At 41.1% G+C, this 23899-nt stretch overlaps 1 protein-coding gene across 1 annotated transcript in view; it reads left to right on the top strand.

Moving 5' to 3' along the window:
* Nucleotides 1-21499, top strand: part of LOC145410610 (uncharacterized) — a 56334-nt gene extending 34835 nt beyond the window's left edge. The window contains exons 22-31 of the mRNA XM_080280723.1: nt 202-393; nt 797-955; nt 2061-2266; nt 6078-6207; nt 8497-8650; nt 11337-11488; nt 13408-13686; nt 14042-16433; nt 18385-18735; nt 21378-21499. Of these exons, the coding sequence (XP_080136849.1) occupies nt 202-393; nt 797-955; nt 2061-2266; nt 6078-6207; nt 8497-8650; nt 11337-11488; nt 13408-13686; nt 14042-16433; nt 18385-18735; nt 21378-21397 (4035 nt within the window). The 3' untranslated portion in view covers nt 21398-21499. The remainder of the gene's footprint in view (nt 1-201; nt 394-796; nt 956-2060; nt 2267-6077; nt 6208-8496; nt 8651-11336; nt 11489-13407; nt 13687-14041; nt 16434-18384; nt 18736-21377) is intronic.
* Nucleotides 21500-23899: the final 2400 nt, after the last annotated feature.

Genomic DNA, 23899 nt, shown 5'->3' with positions numbered 1-23899 from the left:
TTGGTAACCTTCTTACTACTTGATGGCTCTCCTTATATGAATAACCAGTCTGGTAGTAGCAAAATTTAACTGAGAAATTCATCATCAGATTGAAGGGGTTAATATAATTTTTATATGGTGGTATGAAATGTGCTGCACCATATAGTACATTGTACCCTACTGTGTATAAGAGGTTACAATATTTTCCTTCCTCTACTCCAGATACCATCTCCAGCCAGTGTGGTTGGCGTGATTGTGTCAGATGGAAGTGATGAGGTAGCACGGCAGGTAATTGATGTAACGCAGCCATACGGTATTGCTACTGTGGCTGCCACTGCTGCAAGTGACACTGTTTATGGCAATACCCGCCGCTTCCCTGCCCTCCTGCGCTTGGCCCCAGCAAATGATGTGACTGTAAGTATTGTTCAGTGAATGTCCCTACGGTGTGACGGCTCACTCCCAACTGCACATTGTATAATGGAAAATCATGATATGGAAAGCATGTGTTTACATGTTAAAAGGGATATGTTCCAAGCCTCCAGCCCAGAGTCCCCATTTTGACCATAGAACCCCTTCTAACTGCCCTCAACTCCATCCCAAGTGTAACATGATACCTAAATGTTCCTCAGAAGCTAGGTTTCATATGCTATCAGTAATGTTATGAATTGAATGCAGTCTGTAATGTGCAACAGTATGTATGAGCAAAGAAACAAATAATGAAGTGCATTTTTTATTTATATAAAGCCTTGCAGAATATTATGTGTATTGTTGTAAATATATGCTTTTCTACCTCGCTTCCTGTACCCATCAATGGCAGGGCCGAGCAATTGTTTCAGTGCTGGAGTACTACCGCTGGGAGGCTTACAGTGTGGTGTACTCTGATGGAGGTTTACAAGGTGATGTACATAAGCACCTAATGAGGGAAGCACACACACATGGCATCAAAGCTGTTGTTTCTGAACCTGTCCCAATGAAGGTAAGAGGTGTGCTTAGATTGATCAGTTTGCAGTACTATGCAGTAGTAATGCTTCCCATAAAGTAGTCACATACAGTAACTCAGCAAAAGCTGAGAAGTCAGATGTTTCATTTTAAAAGATAAAACTGAAATGCAATATACCTATCCCCTTTGGTTGCCCTCAGGCAGTAAGATATAATTCTTTGGTGTTCTCTTTCGTTTGATGGCCACTGAAAAAGTCTGTTTATACACTGTCAGAATTGTTCTGTGGTTTTACTTTTACTGTGTGAGGAGGATCAGGAGTGTTACCATACTGTATTTGGATGCCTCATTTTTCCTTTCATCATCCAGTCACATGGGTTACAGAGATCGAGAACAAATCTCTTTGATCCCTTGTGAGACATAAATCATTGATAATAAAAGTCTATCTCCCTTTCCTATACTTTAAGTATTGGTTGGTGGGCTAAGGTCACCATAACCTTTTGCAGATTACAAGTTATAAATCCTCTCATTTCATGACCTTATGCTTGCCTTTTACAACACAGGGAATACATTTACAGTATTTCTGTCTGTCTGTCTCTGTCTCTGTCTCTGTCTCTGTCTCTCTCTTTGTCTATCCCATTGGCTGCCAGAGTTCCTGGGCTAGGGACTGTGCTGGCAGGGTATTAAGCGTACTGTCCTCCGCCTATCAGCTCATAGTCGCAAAGCTCATAGGTCCCTACCCAGGGGTTCCCTACCATTTTAACTTTTGAAAATTCCCAGTTCCATCCTATATTGAGGATACTGGGCTCCAATGGGATATATATATATATATATATATATATATATATATATATATATATATATATATATATATATATATATATATACAGTATATATATATATATACAGGATATACTGTATATATATATATATATACAGGATATACTGTATATATATATATATATATATATATATATATATATATATATATATATATATATATATATATATGAATGTCTATATCTATATGTATCTGTCTGTATCTATTTCAACATCTACATCTATATCTGTCTGTCTTCCTCCATCACCAGGTATAAATAAACACAAGAATCCAGTAAGTATAATAGCTGTCATCCACCCTCAGGTAAACTCAGTAGAGCACATGATAGACGTGTGGGGCCGTCTGGCTGGTGTTGGTGGGCAAGGGCGAGTGGTGGTACTGCTGTTGGATTCAGGACACACCACTCTCTTCCTCCAAGCAGCCTCCTTACTCCGTGCCCGGGCTTTGCTTCCTCCTGGCCACTTTGTTCTGATCATGACTGAGTCCCCATGGCCGTATATCAAGCAAGAGTGAGTCCTGCTAATAGTCTATCTGTCTATTGCCAGACGCCTTAATCCCATACATGGTAGCCACAAACAGATTGCCTCCACGTTGCCCTGTCCCCCGCCATTTCACTGCCCTGCTCCCAACTCACGCCCCCCTCTCTCATATACCTCTCCACTCCATCCCTCCATCTCATCCTTGGCTTCCCCCCTCCCTCTTTCCCCCTCCACCTCACTCACATACACTCTGCTCATCAGTCTCTCACTCTCCATCCTCTCCACATGGCCAAATCACCTTATTGTGTTTCTCCTAATGCTTCCTATCACATCCACACCACAATGCTCCTTTACATCTTCATTTGTCAGTCTGTTTCTCCATGTGATTCCACAGGCTCCTCTCAGATAACTCATTTCCACTGCTCTCACTCTTGACTTGTGTCCCTCCAACAACATCCAAGCTTCACATCCATATTTTAGAGTTGGTATCACAATACTGTCATGTAGTAACTTTTTCACTTCCATGCTCACTTCCCTGTTACTTATCACTGCTTTCAAGGAACCAGCAAACTTTTTTCTTTGTTTTACCCTTTCAAGCACTTCTCTCTCCAAACTTCCATCCTTACTCATCACACTGCCCAAGTTCTTAAACGTACTCACATTTTCCATTTCCTCATCACCCAATTTCACTGTACATTCACTGACTTCACTTCTCTCGAAGACCATAACTTTACTCTTCCCTAAACTCACCTTTAGATTTCATTTCTTACACGCTTTCCCAAACTTGTTCACCAAGCCTTGCAGCTCCCCTTTGTCTTCACTTAAAAACACAGTATCATCTGCAGACAACAGGACAGGGAGTTTCCAAACACTGCCCTCTCTCACTAGGGCCACTTCAACATCCACTACCCTACCTTGTATCTCTTTTATAACCCCATCCCTGTACAGATTGAACAACCATGGAGACATGACACATCCCTGTTTCAGCCCAACCTTCAAATAGAAATATTCACTCAGTTCACTATCCACACACACTGCAGCCTTAGCACCCTTATACGTACTCTTCACAGCATTCAACAACTTCTCAACTACTCCATATATTCTTAATACTTTCCACAATCCTTGTCTATCCACCCTGTCATATGCTTTCTCCAAATCCATGAAGGCTGCATACAACTTCTTTCCCTTCTCTAGAAACTTTTCCACTAAAGATCTAAGAATGAATATCTGATTTACACAACCTCTTCCCTTTCTAAAGCCTCCCTCTTCTTCTCCAACTAATGCCTCTGTTATTTCCCTAACTTGTTAATAAGTATCCTACCATATACTTTTCCTGTTACACTGTGAAGACAAAAGCCCCTATGATTACCACACACTTCTTTTTCCCCTTTCCATTTGTACAGGGGAATAATTATACCTGACTTCCAATCCTCTGGGACTCTACCTTCCTCCCAGGCCAATCTGCACATCTTCCACATCCATTCTACTACTATCTCTCCCCCATGCTGCAGCATTTCTCCACACACTCCATCAATTCCTGGGGCTTTCCCCATTTTGACTTTCTTCATTGCTTCCACAACTTCCATCCTACTGATTTCTTCCTGTCTTCTCACCTCCCTCCTTCTCCCAGCCATTCCCCAGCCACTTATACTCGCATTACTTTCATTCTCTATGTTCAGCGGTTCCTTAAGGTGTTCTCTCCATCTGCTCACTTTTTCTCCCTTCTCCACTAGTAATCTACCATTTTTATCTTTCACTCCCCTGCTAACTTCACTGCCACCCTGTCTAACTCTACCTCTTTCCAGAACATTTTGTTACAGTCCCTCCACTTTACACTCAAATTCCTCATCCACTGTCTTCTTACTCTCTCTTAATAATCTTTTCACCTCTCTCTTCCTTTCTGCATATAACTCTTTCTTCTGCCTCTCAGCTTTTTCCCTGCCTCTATTTCTCATCCATTCTTTATGTGCTTTCTTCTTTTGTGCCACAGCCTGTCTCACCTCTTCATTCCACCAATGTTCCAAGCACCCCCTTTCATCTCTTCACCCCACACACCACCTCACATGTTGCACATATTTCTCCTGTGAATATCTTGCACACACCTTCCACGTCCCCCATCTGTTTCAATTCATATTTACCTGTTCGTTCCTCCACTTCTCTCTTATATTCTGCCTTTTTCTCATCCTCTTGTAACCTTTCCACTCTCCTTGCATCTACTCCTTCCTCCCATCCTTCCCTTCTTCTATTTCTCCATTTTACTTGTACCTTGATTCTGATCACCACCAGAAAGTCCACTCCCCTAGCCTCTATATGCTCCTGTATCCATTACACATCTTCGCATCCATTCATCCACACACACATAATCAATCATTGCCCTCCTTTCATTCAGTTCACCACCCACCCTTCTCATCACTCGCCATGTATACCTGTGGATCATTTTGTGCCTGAAGAGGGTATTGGCTATCACCAACCCTCTTCCGGCACAAATGTCCACTAAAGCACTGCCATTCTCATCTATCTCAGCAGGCACACCCCACTCGCCAACTAACAGTGTATGGTATATTTAGGTTTTTGGATTTCAGAATAGGCAGGGCTACCCTTAAATTCATGGCCATGCAGATACTTCATTCCTTCATTCACCTTCCATGTTCTTTATCCCTCACATGAATTTTGCTAAAGATAATGGATGTGCAAAAAAAAGTATAGGGGCACAGCAGTTTACTGCAAGGCTGCTATGTCTAGTGTCATAAACAAGGGCAACACATGTAACATCATCAAAATTATCACCATCCCAGCTCTAACTCCCACCTACAGTATGGCATGAGTTAGATACAGAAACAAAGAAAGAAACAATAAATGTAGGACAACTGTGAAACAGCATGCCAAATGAAATAGTGTTGGTCAGACAGATCATTTACACATCATTCAAGCTTTTGAAATACCTCTACTAATTTTGTCTTATAAACAAAATTATTTGTCAGCATTTACTTTTTCTTTACACTTCACATAAAACTGTTATATAATTAAAGCTGTTATATAAAGTCATCCTTTTGATGACCAAGTATATAAAAGAAATGGATACCAAACCCTTGGCAAGTGTTTCTTCATATGTATTTCACAGTTCATTTCAATTCCTTGTTAGTTCCATAGCTTCCCTAAACCTCCATGCTCCACTTTAGGAAATTTGTTTACCAGTACCAAACTTACCCTCCTTGGCCCACCTCACCACCCCTCAACTTCAAATTCATTCACATATACCTAATTGCTGCCATATCTATACTTATTTCATTCTCTGTAAACAGAGAGTCTAAGCCTACATCTTTCTTCCTTTTGATCAGTAAGCTTCTTTACTCTCTCCTATTACAGTATGCAACACACCGCATGCAAGAGTTAACCAGTGTTGTACTTAGTTTTCATATACAGAATTGGTTAACTCTGAAAATGTCTTCCTCACTTTGTCTTTACCACTGTCTATGATGCCCAGTACAGTATTTTGAATTTGAGGTGCCCAGGCAGTTTGAAATCAATAGATCCTGATTTTGGCTTTTTGTTCAGGCTTCTTTGGAATGGTCAAATTTTTTAGGCTTTCGCTAATTAGTTTTTGTAAAATTAACAGGCATTTTGGTCCCTTGTCTGTGGGGACATGAAATAGAAGTTAATCACAGCCTCCAACATAGCTCCTCCTTTTGCATCATATGAGATAATTATGAGGTTGTTTATGACAGAATTGTTAAGTGTTATGGTTATTTCTCTGTACCAGTGTCCCTCTGTTAAAATCAACCTTGAAAGAAGTATCAATCTTCCAGTTTCATCTTTGTGCTTTCTTTTTTGTCTCACACAGAAATGAGGGTTTGGGAATGGTGGTGGTGCAGGCCATCAGTCGAGCAGTGCCAGGATTCCAGCAGTACTTCCGCTCCCTCTCCCTCGCCAACCACACTGCCTACCCCTGGTTCCATGAGTTCTGGTCACAGGTTGGCCAAGTTGAATTTCATTGATTCATAAAGCTTACAAGTATAGGTTGCCTTTGTTGTTTGTCAGAGATGTGTGTGTAACTGGTAACACAAATTGTTGGAAACTGGCCAGACAGTTTTGTAGGTAACAATGAAAATTTGATAGGTAATTTTTTTTTAGCAATTTTTTGTTGCTTTAACCCGCCCAGTCCCGGCCACTTTTTGACCACTGGTACCCCCCAATCCCGGGCAATTTTTGACCTTTTTTTTTTTTGCTAAAACTTTCGCTTTTGGTGAGAAACATCGAAAATTCATAGAGAAATCGCTCACCTGAGGTTTAAAATACTCATTACAGGTAGGAGAGCCTCCTTACTTTACTGGGTTTTCTATCAGGTTGGCGCCAAAGAAAACGAGTTCTATGGGAGGATAACTATTTCACACCACTCATAAACGGTATTTATTTATCTACTGTTACGAATTTATATGTAGTGCAAAAGTATATTGGTTTTCAAGCAGTAATATAGGCATTATAAGCATTGTTTCACTCGCTAATACCTGACCTTTTTTTGCCACATTACCTGATCATCATTTCTAACTGTTTCTTCCTCTAAAGCTATGTAAAGTTTGTCCTCCACATTGTCATTGATTGGGGAATCACTCTGGCCCTGAATTTCGTACCGTGGCATGACATGGCTATACTGGCCAGGTCACTGATAACAGGTGAATTGCTGAGAAAAGGGCATGCAGGGGGGGGGAGGAGGTCATGCTGGGTAAGGCATTGTCTCTGCCTGGCATCTTGTTGAGGCAGGTGTCCCGTGTATACATACCAAAAATGACTCGCGAAAATTGAAAATTGTGGAAATTATGAACCTTGCAATTGCAGGACGTTGAAGTACGTCCTCGGGATTAGCTGTGACAAAACGTGAGGACGTGGAAGTACGTCCTCGGGACGGCACGGGTTAATACAGAAAAAAGTCACAGTACTGTAACTGAACGGAGACAATGAATGGAGACATTTCAGTCATTTGAACAGGACCTTTCCACAGCCTCTTATCTGTTGAGCAGAGGGAAAAGTCCAGGTAGGCACAACAAAGATGTTATTCACATACATATTTAACTGCACCATTTAGGAGTGGACATGGCACAAAAACTAAATTTGTATAATGAGAGTTCGCTTACATTATTCATTACATATATATATATATATATATATATATATATATATCTCTCTCCATCCATCCATCATCTAAACCTGCGTTGCCCCATGAGGAGCATAGAAGCCCGGGGCTAGGCAAGTTGGTCGTGACATTTAAGATGAGAGTAACCAGTCTCACTCATCCCTGAGAGTCATTGTGTGAGCAATAAACCCCAACCATCCCTTGGATATAAACTTACGCAGGCTCAATCCAATAGGAGCACCTTAATTACCCACTGAAACACCAGGCACCATAATTTAGTTATATGGTTACCACCCAGCATAGTAAATGGTTTCCTGGTGTACAGGAAACCATTTGGCTTGTCACTCAGTGTAAAGTCACCCACAGACAGAATGAAGAGGAAAGAATGAAGGAAAGAAAGACAAAAGAGGGAGTGTAAAGTCATCTGTAGGCAGAAGGATGATGAAAGAATGAAGGAAAGAAAAACAGAAGGCGATGGAAGGAAAGAAGGATGGAGGAGAGGAAAGGGCATACACCCGAGAGCAGCACTACATCGAGTGAGTGGATGTGAGCACCCCCACCTACCACCGTATATATATATATAAAATAACAGAACAGAGGAAAGAAAAACAAATTAATAAAAAAAAATAATCCATACACCACATTACTGGTATCCTCCATTCATAAAGTATCTGTAGCAATTGGACTTGAACAGCTGTAGGTTGAAGTTTGGGGGGAAACAACTCCGGGGAAGCGAGTTCCAGAGAGATGCAGTTTGGGGAATAAAAGAATTCTGATAGGCTGAAGTTCTGCAATATGGTTGTGTGGCATTGCAGTCATGAGTGCTACCAGATGCCCATTTAGCACGAGGGCGGGCATGGATAAGTGGTACATTGGATGCAACTTTGTCTGAGCATTTGCCATAAAAGTGTCTGTAAAATAATGCAAGGGAGGCAACATTTCTTCTTACTTGTAGGGGAGGTAGTTTATTTATAATAGGAGGTTTATTAATAATTCCAACAGCTTTGTTCTGAATTTTGTCTAGTTGTTTTTGTACAACCTCTCCACATCCAGTCCACAAGGGTGAGCAATATTCTAGGTGAGAGTGCACATCCTCATCCACTGTATTTTAATCAACTCCTCTATCCACCAGACTTTCAAGTGCCGTGGAGCCAGTTGCTTCACAGGAGGGGCACATAACTTGTCCTCCTACCCATTGCACCAAGCCCCTGGAGTTGTGGGAACCATCAATGCTGTTACGATTTTGGCTCAAGGGCTGGACAGGTGGCGCCGAGAGGCATGTACAGGTAGGACTCTGTGTGTGTGTGTGTGTGTGTGTGTGTGTGTGTGTAATTCACCGGGTTGGTCAGGATCACCTGATGGTCATGATCGTCAGCTTTTACCCTCCCGGAAGGGAGCTGAGAGCTCATATAGTCCGATCTAAGGGCAAGGCTGTGACCTTCACACACGCACACACCCGTCCCCTTGCTCGAGGGGGACAGTAACCACCCACTTCGTCAGTGAAACTTCTCGCAACCTGAGCGAGGCGTGAACTCCCATCTACCGGATGGCAAGCGAGAACGTTACCACTGCACCAGCGAGTGGTGTGTGTGTGTGTGTTTTGCAATGTGTGAGTGTATGTATGTGTTAATGTGTGTATGCATGTATGTGTGTAGGCTGTGCATGTATGTTTGTATGTATGGTATGTATGTGTGTAGGCTGTGCATGTATGTTTTTATGTACAGTATGTATGTTTGAATGTATGTGTGTATTTTATGAGAGAGAAAAGGTAACTTCTATGTATGTGTTCAGAATAGGGAGAAATTTCCAAAAAGAAACAGTTGTGATCTTTATGTAAGGGTCAGTACCATGAGTTTTTGTCAGCATTTATACCAAGTATCTGTTTTGTGATGTACAGCTATAAAGTTAAATGGTGGTAGCCCTGGTTACCAAAACAGGATTGTTGGTGTTGCTGATTGCTTTCAGTAATTTGTCTCATTGAGCTGTCTTCAGGAAAGATGTTCCTGACTAGTCTCCTACATGTAATTGTACTGTATGTTTTTAGATCTCGTGACTGGTATTATCGGCCTGGCTACTGGCTACAGAATATATTTATGCCTTTGTCTGTGCATATGTAGAGGACTGCCTGTTAGACAGTAATTGTACTGTATATAATGTACAACTGTGGTAGGTGGGACAGTAATTGTACTGTATATAATGTACAACTGTGGTAGGTGGGGGCACTCATCATCCACTCACTCAATGTAGTGCTGCTCTCGGGTGTCTGCCCTGTCATCTCCTCCATCCTTTTTTCCTTCCATCTTCTTCTGTCTTTCTTTCCTTCATTCTTTCCTAGTCCTTCTGCCTACGGGTGACTTTATACTCCCTCTTCTGTCTTTCGTTCCTTCATTCTTTCCTCTTCCTTCTGCCTATGGGTTACTCTACACTGAGTGACAAGCCAAATGGTTTCCTGTACACCAGGAAACTATTTACTATGCTGGGTGGTAACCATATAACCAAGTTTTGGCACCTGGTGGTTTAGTGGGTAATTATTGTGCTCCAATCGGATTGAGCCGGTGAAGGTTTATATCCAAGGGGTGGTTGGGGTTTATTGCTCATGTAATGCCACTCAGGGATGAGTGAGGTTGGTCACTCTCATCGTAAATGCCAGGACCAACTGCCTAGCCCTGGGCTTCTACGCTCCTCATGGGGCAACGTAGGATTGGGTGATGGATGGATGGATGGATAATGTACAGTAAAACCTTGACATAATGGACTTCAATAGACCAGAATTCACTTTTATCGGACTCAAGGAGGTACCGGACTAAATTCCTATATATCGGAAAAAGTCCAATAAAGCCAGAAGCAGTCCAGACTGCCTGACCACTTCAGCTATGTTCACCACAATAAGGTAAATAAAAGACATGTTTATCAGTGTACAGTACAGTATTATTATATATATTATACTATAACACAGTACAGTACCACAGTGGTAGTCAAAATAGTTTAAAAACTATTCATGCAATCCAGAATAATGTCTGATATATCGGAAAAAGTCCGGATTAGCAGGGGGAAGTCTGGATGTCGTTTTTATCGGCATTTTGCATTTTTTGGAATGGTTTGGGCCCCAATTAGGCCGTTATAATGAGGTCTTACTGTATTTAAAAAAAAAACACACTAGAAAACTTACAATATATATTTACTATCCAAAGAAGTGATCTATCTATCTATAGCCAGACACCACAATCTCATACTGGGTGGCTGTTTGACTTTGAGTTAGTTGTTTTATGGGCAGGGGCACTAACCCTCCACCAACCCAATTGCTGACACGTATGGAACACGTATGAGTTGGTTACATGGTTACAAAGAAGTGCTGAATTACATTAATATTGAATGCAAAATGCTTTCCCTGCTCACTGTCTGACTTGTTCAGAGATAAACATAGCATCCCCCCCCCCCTCCTCTTAAATTTTAATGCATTTGAGGCCTGGAAGATATACAATCATTTTGAGGAAATTACTTTTATTGCTGTCACGTCTAAAAGATACTTGATCTACAGTAATTTGCTTAAATACCTTTATTTTTATATTTGATGGAAATTGGTGCCTGCTAGTTGATGTAGCCCTAGGCAGTCACCTCGTTTGCCTAGTAGTAGGACTGGCCATGACAACAGGACATTGTTGGTCATAATATGTGACATATTAAGCAAAGTCCAACCACAATGGACAATTTGAATCAAACATCTGCTTTTTTCAGTGGAGAGATCTCAAGGTCCTAGAAATTTTTCACGGTAACCAAACTGCGTCAACATTGTAAAAATGTGTAAGTTGAGCTTTATGGGCCCGTAACCTGTATGCAATGGATTCTGAGTGCAGTATACCTTACTTCCCATTTCTCCAGCATTCACAAAGGTATTTTCCTCTTCTTGTTCCCCATTTTCTTTTCTGGTTTTCTTTCATGCATTCTATGACTTCCTTTTAATTCTCCACTTAGGTCAGCTCTCAGGCTCATGTGAGGAGGTAACAGTGAGCCCAGAGTATCGTGGGAAGATGTTCCAGTATGCCCGGTCAGTTGCACAACGAGGGGCTGATGGCCAGCGTATGGCCTTCACAGTGGAGGGTCTGAATCGTGCTGCAACACTTCAGGTATGGCTGAGGCTAATAGATATTGTCTCCCTAGTTTTAGATGAAGTTTGAGACCCGTGGAAGTTGCTCATTGGCCAGCCAACAGTTACTAGCAAATATTGTAGGGTTTAGGGGAACATATCAGACCAGTCACTAAGACAGAGAGTAAACAAAACTGTTATGTGTAAAAAAAAAAAAAAAATCATACAGGTCCTTCCTCAAGGTTTTGTGAAAGTGATAGTTTTCAACTGCCTGGGGATTTCCGAAGTCCAATGGCAAGCATGGATATTTTGTAGGAGTATTAAAGTATTGCTAGTATAATATAGCTGATTCTTCTACAGAGTCAAAGAACATTTTTTTCATGTCTACATGAGCTGAGCATAGAGACATATTATAGTCTGTGGTCTTACTGATTAGTTGATATTCATGCATATACAGTCATCAGTTGGGTCTGTGTCTGCAGCAGTCCATATGTGGCCTGTTACAGGACCAGGCCTTATCCTCAAAGGGAGGGTGATAGCTAGAAATAACCATTCCTCATAAGTATAAATAAGAAAGGGGTGTCTGTTTGAAGAATGATGCAAATGAAAGTGGAACTGTTATTGTAATGGCTATGTTTGTGTATGTCAGAGTCTACATATGTTGTCAATAGAACCGACAGGGTGCAAACACATACAGGGTTTATGAATGCACGTACTGTGCCAGAGTATCAGTATCCACTTGAAATGTCTGACATGGCATGGACCTAACCTTAGACTTAGGGCATAAGCATCTCGAGTTCACCACCATTGAACCAATTCACTTCCAAGAGCTGAGTAAGCATTTCCATATCCTGCTTGTTCTTGCTGGTGGTTTTTACCTAATGTATAACCTAATATCCTTGTTAAAAATTTTGAGGACAGTGTATATGGGTCAGTATCTACTAAGGTCTTTATGATCTCCCTTGTCAAGTAAGGATACTACAAGAAGATTGCATGAATGTCTGTTAGTGCTCAGGTTGGTTTGAGACTTTGGTACATCATGGGTGTTCAGAAAAAGAAGAGCAGTAGAAATGGGACTGTTCAGAAATGTACGTTGAGTGCATAGAGTAGTTAGGAAAAGAAATGGTGATTCACAAAAAATGTGAAGTAAGGAAGTCAGTGTATAACAGTGTAAAAGAGCATGATTAAATGGTATGGCCATATGGACTGAATGAACATACTGTAGCAATAGGGTGATGAAATGGTTATACAGTATGTGAGTATGAAGGTAGGAAAAGGTGGATGCACATGGTGAATTGAAACTATGTGAAAAAGCAGTGTATGGGATTTAATGAAGCTTAAAAATTAACAGATCAAACCGATTAAATGAAGTACGTATGGAGTACCACATGGCAAGGGTTTATTACCCTATTTTTAACATGATAGCTGACAGAATGACTACCTGGCAGGTGTATGTGAAAAGAGTGTAGTATATAAATAAAAAATAATTGTCCAGGCTGCTAGCTCTATGAAGTGGAATCACAGTTCAGACTTCATTGGGCTTCCACAGAGGCCCCATGCCTTATGATGTACAGATCCCTGGCAGCATCTCTAGGCCTATGTCTATGCCGTTTTTTTTTTTTTTTTCCCCACTATGGTTAAACCAAGCAAAGGAAGATTGTTTGAGTTGGGATTATTATCATTGTTCTTTTTTAATATGTGAATCAGTTTCACATTTACTTCTGTGTGTACAGGTATATGTAATGCAGCAGTTCTGAAACTTGCATTGGAGTAGAACAGGACTGCTTGTGCTGGTTAGTTAATGATAAACTGTATGTTATTTCCTTGCCTTGCCTTACATGGATTCAACTCTGGATACTTGCCTAACCAAAAGATTGGTGGAGCTGATATGGTCCCCACTGTGGGTCATACAGCAAAGGATGCAGCCATATGATGTTTTTTTTCCCTCCATCCTCACAGATCTTCAACTTCAGACACTTGCCAAACCAAAAGAGTGGTGGAGCTGGCTTGGTGCGTGTTGGGTCGTACAGTGAAGAGTCTGGCCTCTCACTGAATGGTTCTATGGTGGTGACGTATGATGCAGGGGGGAAGGAGGTGCCCATGACAGAAGTTACATCTCGATGTGATGATGCAGAGGCATGTGATGACAGTGGTGTTATTGTTGGTCCTGTTGGTGGAAGGGAAGAGGCAGTGACTGGAGATATGAACAAGCCACCCAAGAGAACCAACTATTTACAGGTGAGATGGAAAGCCTCAGTGGTACTATACTTGATAATTTTGAATATACTGTATATAACTATATATATATATATATATATATATATATATATATATATGTGTGTGTGTGTGTGTGTGTGTGTGTGTGTGTGTGTGTGTAGTATAAATATTGTATTTATAAAAATTATCCATGTATTGTGCGAAGTAATGGTATTCGTATGCTGAAATAAAAATTATGACATACTGTTAGTTGTATTAACATTATTATGAAAAACTGGTATTTCATAGGTACAGGTATTTTACAAAAAATAATAGTAAATTATTACACGTTTTTATATTGAATACACAAGTCACTTACAATGCTGCTGCTTCTCAGATATTTGGCCGAGAGAGATTTGGCATCAGCGGCCTAGTGCCGTATCACCGACGAGGCTCTACCTTCTTCTCTTGTGGAGGTTACTGGGGTGAGGCAGTGTTCCAGAATATAGCAGCTGTTGCCTATGCTCTCACCCGCATCAACACCAATGATGCAGGAGTAGGACTGGGGGCCATTCTGTTCGATTACTGTGATCGGACCGAACGTGCACGAGAACGCTTCTTCAGCTTCTTCTCTGGAGAGGCATCAGAGACTGATCCTGGGATTATATTGGGGCCAGGGAAGGTTGTAGCATCCATATCATTTGCTGATGAAGCAGCTGATGCAGTGTCCAATATTCTTTCAGCTAACTATGTGCCACACTTTAGCTCCCCAGTTGCAGGGGTAAAGCTTTCCGATCGAGAGGACGCTACCATACTGACAAGTGTGCCATCACGAACTGCTGAACTGAGAACGATCTTGGCCATTGCCCAGACATATAGTTGGTCCTTCCTCAGTGTGATTTATGACAATGATGAAGAGGGGAGATTCTTGATGGAAACTTTCCGTAGCCTGGCTCTAAAACAAGATATTTGTATTGGAGATTCACTGGGGATGCCCAAGCGAGTGTCAAAGGAATACGCTCAGGAGGTAGTGGAGACTTTGGCTGTGTCATGGAAGCCACAGGTAATTGTGATGCTGGTCAGTGCAGCTGATAACATGCGTAGAATTCTGGAGGCAGCTGATAAACTGGGTCTTGCTGAACACTTCACATTCTTGGCAGGTCCAGCTTGGGGGAATAAACCATCTGTGACCAAGGACCTCAACCGAATGTCAGCAGGAGCTCTCACCTTCACCATGGAAACCTATGACTTACCAGATTTCAGATCATTCATTGCCAACCTTACCTTGGAGAATCATGTCCCCTTCCCTGATGAATGGTTTGAAGAATACTTCCAAGACAAGTTCCAGTGCCGCTTGTCCTCCAGTACCCGAGTCCAGCGCCGCTATGTCAATGAATGTCAAGGCACTGAACATACCCATGCTGATGATATTGTCCAAGATCCTTTTGTTTTCCACACCATCCTGGGTATCAATGCCATTGCTCATGGCCTTGATGCATATATCACCAAGCAGTGTATTAATGCTAAGACCATTGGTGACTGTAGCATTGTGCAAGCTGAGCTGTTATTGGAGATCTTACACCAGAGTAGGCTGACTTTAAACAATACAGACACTGATGATCCAGATTCCTATGACCAGGCAAATGCATATGGTTATCATATCTGGAATTACCGCAAGTTGGGAAATGAGTATGGCTACGTCAATGTTGGGAAATGGGAGAACAGCAAGTTGCGTCTGGAGAAACCCAGCATTGAATTCAAAATAGGAACATATGCACCAGACTCTTATTGCAATGAAGGGGTCTGTCTTGAAGTTTGTTCATCTCAGTCTACGATATATGCAGCTATGGCTCTCCCCAAACCTCTGCCTATTGATGCCAATTTTCATTCTGTTTATGGTATTACCACAGGAATTGTCAGCCTGCTGGGAATTGTTGTGATCTTGGTCACTATGGTGTACTTTGCCATGGCCTTCCCTACAGCTGCTGGCACATCAGTGCTGGGGTATAAGATTTTGATTGGCTGCTTGATGCTTTATGCTGTGAATTTCGCCTTCATCTTCCAGCCAACCATTGGGACCTGTGCTGTGCGAAGGTTTCTGATGGGTGTGGCATATGCTGTTGTATTCTCTGCCATGTTGGTCAAGGTGATCCACACTTGGCGGATCATTACCTACACCAGCGCCTCACAAGATGACCCTGATGTATTGACCAGACCTGGAGGCCTCCTGTTGGTGTCCTTGGCTCTGGTTCTGGTTCAGGTCATCCTTGGGGCAGCATGGCTCATCCTGTATCCACCAGAGATTGACTTGGAGGGGGATCATTGGCGCTGCACCCCAACAGAGGACTTTGAGACAGAGCTGGTGATATCCCTAGTGTATGTTATGGTCTTAGTGGCAGCAACTATCCTCTTCTGCCTGGAAACATGGCAGGCAGACCAAAGCTCAAGGGAGACACGTTGGATCCTCTTGGCCTCCCTCTGCACAGCCATATCATGGTGTGTGTGGACAGTTGTAGCCACCCAGGCAGTGATTGATTTCCGGGACCCAGCTATAGTCATCGGTAATTTGGTCTCGGCCACATCTGTCCTCCTCTTCCTATATGCCCGCAAGATGTATCTCTACACACAACTGACCCAGGATGTGAAAGATCTTGAGATGAGGTCCCACTACACTGCTGCCACATCTCTCTACAATGCCTCCCTTAATGCACAGAAAATATCTGAAAGCCTTCCCCGGACACCACCAGGTCTGGAAACCAATGCTGGTATGCCTGGCAGACAATTTGTTGGTGAGTTACCTCTTGTTTGGGGGATCTTTTATCCATTCTTAGCTTCTTTTCAGTTTTATTCCTTATTATCCAGTAAATCTTATTTTTTTTGTAATTCCCTCTTGATATTTCTCTTCATTATGTTTAATTGTATTGGGTATTTCAGGGTTGTATAATCAGATTGTATATTTCCAAATCAAAGATCTGGTAATAGTACAGGTACTTTTTTTTTTTTTTTTTTTTTTTTTTTTTAACTGAATTTCAGCAGGCTAGGCAGTCTTCTGTGCTTCTCAGTAGTTACTTTTTGTAAGCAAGGATGTTAATGCCCTCAGTGGATCCTTCTCATTACTAATATATATTTATATCTGTTTTAATATTTCTCTTTTAGACTGTATATTTATGCATATATCTGGCTCACCATAACTTTGCATGTCTTCTTTCCTCATACCCCTTTGCCCTTACCTCGACCTTGTGGACGACGACTACTTGGGATGGCCCTTTATTCTGCACTCTTCTGTATCACCAAAACTCACTTATGACTCCTTCACCCATTGCTGTGGTACCTGATTTGTGGATCTTACTGGGTTCTTCATGTTGCACCTGGTGTATTATGTGGAATCTTCACCCTTATCATATGGCACTGGACTACTGTGACTTCTTACTGTGGCTCTTCTATTGCACCTGATGTGCTCTGTGGAATCTCCTCCTTTCCCATGTGGCACCTGATCCCCTGCGGTGTGCCGTGGTTGTGGTAGTGGTGGGTGATACATTGCGGCTGCACCATAAAAATGGCCCTGTGGTGGGGCGGGTGTTGGGCCCCCCCCAGCCCTGGCCACTGGTTGTCCACAGAGGGGTGTCAGCCTCTTCCCTTCTCCCACCTGGTGCCAGGAAAAAGTGATCAGTGACCAGCTGGCATCAGGCTGGACACCCATGCGGTCCCACAGGTAAAATGGCCAGTGTACATGCTGCAAGTATACAGTACCAATTGCTTATACTGTTTATTATTGAAGTTGCTTGGAAATGTGTGTAGATGATGCAATATTGATAAGTATATAAAGTGTATGAGAGGGTGAATAGCTAAGGATTATGTAATATTGTATATACTCGTATGTATAGTGTGGATGGAAAGTTGTTGAACACTGTATGTTATTATGATGGTAATGAAGTACAGAATGTTCAAGTGTAAGTGCATGTCTAAGTGAGTTGTTCAGTATCGTTTTTGGACTGAGAAAAGGGTATGTGGTGTCCCTGTGGATGTTCAGTATGCATATGGATAGGGTTATGAGAGAGAGGCTAAAATTCAAGTTGTGAAGAGAGGATGGGGATGGTTACAAATAGTTAAGGACTGAATATCTCATCTGATGAATGCAGATGATGCTGTATTACATGCTAATTGCGATCATGATCTTCAGATTGCCGCAGAGTTTTGTGGATGTCTGTGTTATGTTTTGAAAGTAAATATAGAAAAGAGTAAAGTGATAGTTGTTGAGAGTGAAAGTGATGCTCAGTTTACTGTGCTGGTGAGGGGAGAGGAATTTGACTTGGTGAGGGAATTTAAGTATATTGATGTAGTAATAGAAAAGAGGTAAATATGCTTTCTCTTTCCTTGCTTTCTGGACTCAACCTCACCCCAGTGTTTGGTTGGAAAAAGAAGTTATCATGATGATTGATAGCCATTTTGTATATGTATTTATCCAGTGGATAAATTATCCATGGTTACTTTTTCTGTCACAGAGGCACTTGTTTTTAGATTCATATAACACTGCAATTTAATTCATATTGTTTCCATACATCATACTTTATGTAGCATTTAATTATCTGCACTGCTTCAGATCAGAAAGCTTATATTTTGTTTTTGGTAAGACTGGTTAATCTTTACTTTGATACTGTATATCAGTTAAATTAATGACTGATTTGAACTGAGCTCTTGATACAAAAACCATTGTCTTCATCTCTTCGGAATGCATCACAGGTGGGCAAGAAGTGAGCTTCCGAACAGTGACCCTTCCTCCAGATGTACCTCATAGTCGGCCCCCTTCCTCCTCCCGCCCCTCCACCACCACCACCCCCTCTCTCCGACGTTCACTTCACTTGTCCCTGTCTGATGACCTCCCAGAAGATCTTACATTTGACGCTTTTGAGTCCTCGGAGGAAGAGTTTCCTATTGATGCACACCATCTCAGTGACACGGATGACACAGAAGGGTTAGGGGCTGTGGCAGGACGGAGTGGGGCTGACTCAGGACAACACAGCCGCATGCCTTCCATTCGCCGTGTGGGGTCCAGACAGATGCTGGTCTTTCTCACTGATGGTAACACTATAGGTGAGTGAAATATCACAACAGTTACAGTATGATATGTTAGTTTGTTATATACTGTCCTAGGTGAAGATAATTAATCTGAATGCAGTATATCAGTAGTCTTAACCTGTGGATTATGCAGTTACCTTTTTTTATCCCACCCTGTGGTGTGCAAAAAAATGAAGGATTTTTTTTTTTTTTTTTTTTTTTTAATAAACTTGGAGATAAACATCATCTGGTGAAAAGAAAAAATCTCTCTCTCTCCGTCTTTGCGTAGGGCCGTGCGTAAGTTTACATACAGGAGTAGTGAAAAAACAAAACAAAACAAAAAATATTGTTTCTGTATATTATAAACGTGAAGATAAACATCCAGGGCATCATCTGGTGAAAAGAAAAAAAATCTCTCTCTTTCTCTGCATTTGTGTAGCACCATGCACAAGTTTGTGTGAGGGTTGAGTTGGTGCACGGTGATGCACGGCCAGCACAGCCTGAGCCGTGGCACACCATCCACAGACTAAGAGAAGAGCCCACTGCTGAGCTCGAATGTATTCAGTACTACATTGTAGGAATGAGTATGCAAAGAAGCAAAAATGTAAGGGATGTGAGTGGGAGAATGCAGGCAAGTGAAAGAGAAGTAAGGAGCAGATTGAAAACTGAAAACTGATGAATAAGATTGTTGAGAACAGAGTGGTGGTAAACATGATTGCTTTGATGGTGAAGAAAGAAAAAGTAGAAAGAGATAAAAAAAAATACAAAATAATTCCTGATAATGTGACTGTGACAGATGTGAAGCATGCTTTGTGGAAATTGAAGTAAAGGAAGGCAGCAAGTTTTGATGAGGTATTTCAATGATGATTAAATGTAGTAGAGAGTGTGGAATGAAAATTAAGTGTGGAATTTACCAGAAGGTTTAGATGAGTAAAGTTGTACCAGGAAGGATGAAAAAGGTTATTTTGCCTTTATGCAAAAATAGATGTGACAGAATTGAGTGCAAAAATTTTGAGGGATAAGTTTGGAGAATTGTAGGCATGGTATATAGAAGAATGATAATAGGTAAGGTAAGGCAGGATCAGAATGTTTGGTGAGTGAAAAACAGAGTGATTGTTGGACTGGGAGATGATGTAGGAATCACATACTATCAGAATGGCAGGAAGTGGGTAATGCATGTGAGAAGGACTGTAAGGTACAGTATTTCTTTGCATCAATGGATCTGGAAAAAGCACATATCATGAATCGGTGGAGATTGTAGAAGATTTATATGTGTATGGTAAAGACTGAAAACTGTTGAATTTGTTAAATTACATGCAGATAGTTTTGCTTAGAAGGTGGAGCAAGGTTTTTTAAGAATTCTAAGATGTGTGAATGATTTTGTACATGAGGTTTGATTGTTCTACTTCTACTTTATTTTTCTTCTGGCTCCTAACTCTATCTATGTATCTATCTATTGCCAGGCACCTCAATCCCGTTTGAGGTGGCCGCAAACAAATCGCCTCCACGTTGCCCTGTCCCCCGCCATTTCACTGCCCTGCTCCCAGCTCACACCCCCCTCTCTCATATACCTCTCCATCCCATCCTTCCATCTCATCCTCAGCCTCCCCCTCCCTCTTCCCCCCTCCACCTCACTCACATACACTCTCTTCACCAGTTTCTCACCCTCCATCCTCTGCACATGGCCAAACCACCTCAGTGTGTTCCTCATAACGCTTCCTATCACATCTACATCCACACCACAACGCTCCTTTATATCCTCATTCGTCAGCCTGTCTCTCCATGTAACTCCACAGGCTTCTCTTAAATAACTCATTTCCACTGCTCTCACTCTCGACTTGTGTCCTTCCAAGAACGTCCAAGCTTCACTTCCATACGTTGGAGTTGGTATCACAATACTGTCATGTAGTAACTTTTTCACTTCCATGCTCACTTCCCTGTTTCTTATCACTGCTTTCAAAGAACCAGCAACCTTTCTTCCCTGCTGTACCCTTTCAAGCACTTCACCCTCCAAACCTCCATCCTTACTCATCACACTACCCAAGTACTTAAACATAAGCACATTTTCCAATTCCTCACCATCCAACCTCGCTGTACATTCACTGACTTCACCTCTCTCAAAGACCATCACTTGCTGGATAATAAGGAATAAAACTGAAAAGAAGCTAAGAATGGATAAAAGATCCCCCAAACAAGAGGTAACTCACCTGGAAATTTGTGATGGAATGATGATGATGACTGTTATTTGTTTAACCTCTTCACAGCAGTTGCCTTTTTTCCCTTTAGTCAGACAACACCAGACAACAGTATTGGGGTTAGATAGGGCCTGAGATAGTGAAAGGGTTAGTGAAAGCTTTATCCAACCCCTCCAGTTTGAAATGTCACCTCTAAATTAAGTAGAATTAAGTGGAGATAGAAATAACCAAAAAAGACTTCCTCATTGTGAATGTGTTAAAATGGAAGGTGATAATCAGTTGACCAGTAAATATATGACACAGAGTTAATACTTCATATACAGGCAGCCATTGTTTTGAGTAAAGAACAAGTTTTGAAATGTCACAACAAATAATAATAAAAAAAAAAAGTTAAAAAAAGGACTGTTTTCATTAGGACTTTGAGTAGGCAATTAGAAATGGAAGACCATCAACTACATGCAAACTTGTGCCTCTGTTTTTCAGGTGATGTGTCAAGAATATAGAGTTTTGTGTTGGAGACGTACCTCAGGGAGGGTGATGGCTGGTGCTATAGAAATTGCTTAACTTTCGTCTCCAGTGCAAGAACATTATCATATATACTGCAGCACATATTGCAACTGTAGCTGTGACTTGTTTTTGTAGAAAGTGTTATATACAGTTATACAATAAAAGACAACTGTGGCTGATGCTATTGTCTGTAGTTATACTTTACTGCCAGTATGTACAGTAAACTAATGTATGTAAACTACCTGTTTAGCACACCATAAAAATTAATTTTTGTATTTAATGCCAGTAAATAACTGATTATAAGTATACTGTATATGTTACATAATATTTTTCTTAAGTTTCATGCTGTATTGATACAGTACAGTACTTCAGAATTCCTGTGCTAAGTTATATTTCTTTGGAGTGCTGTACTTAGTGCACTCTAAATGATTGTGATTATGCATTTAATAAGTAAGAAATAGTATGCAGGAGATGGTGAGCAAGAAAAGTCTTGACCATCAATTAACTACCGATAGGAATGCAAGTCAGGGACACATTATATGATGTTCTGTGATGGCTGTCTCTTGTATTTTGTTTTTCTCTTGGAGGGAACAGTTATTGTGGGCTCGTGGCCTTGGGTTCCTTCTTCCTCACAAAAAAAAAAAAAGTGCTGTATATGCCCACTAGTGTCAAGTCATCTAATTTGCTTCTATACTGGATTGATGCTGGAAGTAAAATCACCATGTGAAGAAGTGTTTATATATATATATATATATATATATATATATATATATGTGTGTGTGTGTGTGTGCAGTATACACACAGTAAAAGTCCTCTAATCTGACCACCAATAATTCAAACATCCCAATACTCCAAATTTCTCAAGGAAAAAAAATTTGAAATTTTCTTTTTATTTTCTGGGCTTTTTTGGAAATTTTCTGGACTTCATCTAAGGATTTATCTGGCTTGGACATGCTCTTTGACTTGGATGTACCTGCCTGCAACTGCACCATTCAGCTACACTTCTATGCATTTCCAGTGAGTAAAACAATAACCCATATCATCTGAAGTGTTTATTTAATGATCATGTACACATTTTTAATGTTTTCAAAGGTCCCTCCTAATTTTCCGAAAAACCACTGGTCCGAAAGACCCTCGGTTCCCTGTGATTCGGATTACAGGACTTTTACTGTATACATTATATATATAGATAGATATATATAGTATATATTGTAGTATGGTCTTTGATAACCATCTGCCAGTACATAGCTGTTTTAGTCATTACTAAGGCTGTTAATCATTGTGTCAGAGGTGCTGTAGTCTGCAGTATATTATTGTTGTTGCTCATTGTGTACCCCTGGGTGTTGAACTTTTATTTATGCAAACCAGGTTGCCAAAAGTGTGTTATGAACAGTAACCAGAACTTTATATTACAGAATTACCTAAAGTCTAGAAGGCTCTTTATACTTTTCTTGGCTAGGGACACCTGTGGGAAAGAGAAGTTTACCCAGCCTTGTAATCATCATCAGCAAAATAAGCTGATGCTAAGGTACTCATGGCTGTGCTATTGCCTTAATGGTTTAGCAGCCTTTCTCAGTGTTTTTGATAAAATGCCTGCACTTCACTTGGAAGGCTGAGAGCAGAGTATTACTTAACTCATAGGATCAGGTGCTGCACAAAGAATGTGTAAGTGACAGAAATTAAAGAGTTGAGGAGTGGGAGAGTAGTAGATGACAGTGAAGTACATTAGTTTTTTTTTTTTTTTTTTTTTTAATCTGTGTCCTCTTCTGTCGATCAGGGCTAAGGTGTTGCCCCTGGGTAGAGGACCTAGGTTTTGGAGCATGTAGGATTTTGTGACTGAATGCCCTTCCTGATGTCTACCATTGACCCTTGGGTGGACTCGAACCTCCGATCCGTCGGTCACAGTGCTCAAACCCACAGAGCCACAGCTGCTACAACCAGCTGGGTGACAGGAGAGCACTACCACTCCTAGCATGTCAGCTTACCCAGGTGCGGTGCGAACTTGACTCTTCGGTCTCAAAAGTTTGGCGCTCTACCACTGAGCCACCATGTCCCCAAATATGCATGGAGGATAAGTTGTTGTCAAGAAAGCATGATGAACTGTTCAAATGTATTGGTGAGAGAGTAGGAAGAAGAAAAAGAGGAGAGTTTGATAAAGCTATGAGGGGATAAAGTAGCCTGGAGGTAATTCTGTCATGGCCATCCCGTGTTGAGGTTCCCAAAAGGGATTGCTCAGGGAATGAATGTGATTAAAAACTGTTATACTACAGTACTTAAAAATTATCCCTCATTCATGCATTGTTCTGATTATGGGATCAAACTAATTTTACCTAGAAATTAACATTTTATCGATTTTTTTTTTTCACATATGGGATTCATAACTAGACCTATTGCCAACATGAAAGGAATAAAACACAGAAGGAGGAACCTGCCAACTGTCACCCATGCTCTTGGAGTATGCTTTTATTCCTCTCTATTGTCTTTATAGTTTTGTTTAG

Source organism: Coenobita brevimanus, chromosome 86 (assembly GCF_032717465.1).
Source record: "Coenobita brevimanus isolate Jiangsu-jjx chromosome 86, ASM3271746v2, whole genome shotgun sequence".
NCBI classification, from domain to species: Eukaryota; Metazoa; Arthropoda; class Malacostraca; order Decapoda; family Coenobitidae; genus Coenobita; species Coenobita brevimanus.
Note: the sequence above shows the minus strand (reverse complement) of the source record. Positions and strands in the feature narration are given on the sequence as shown.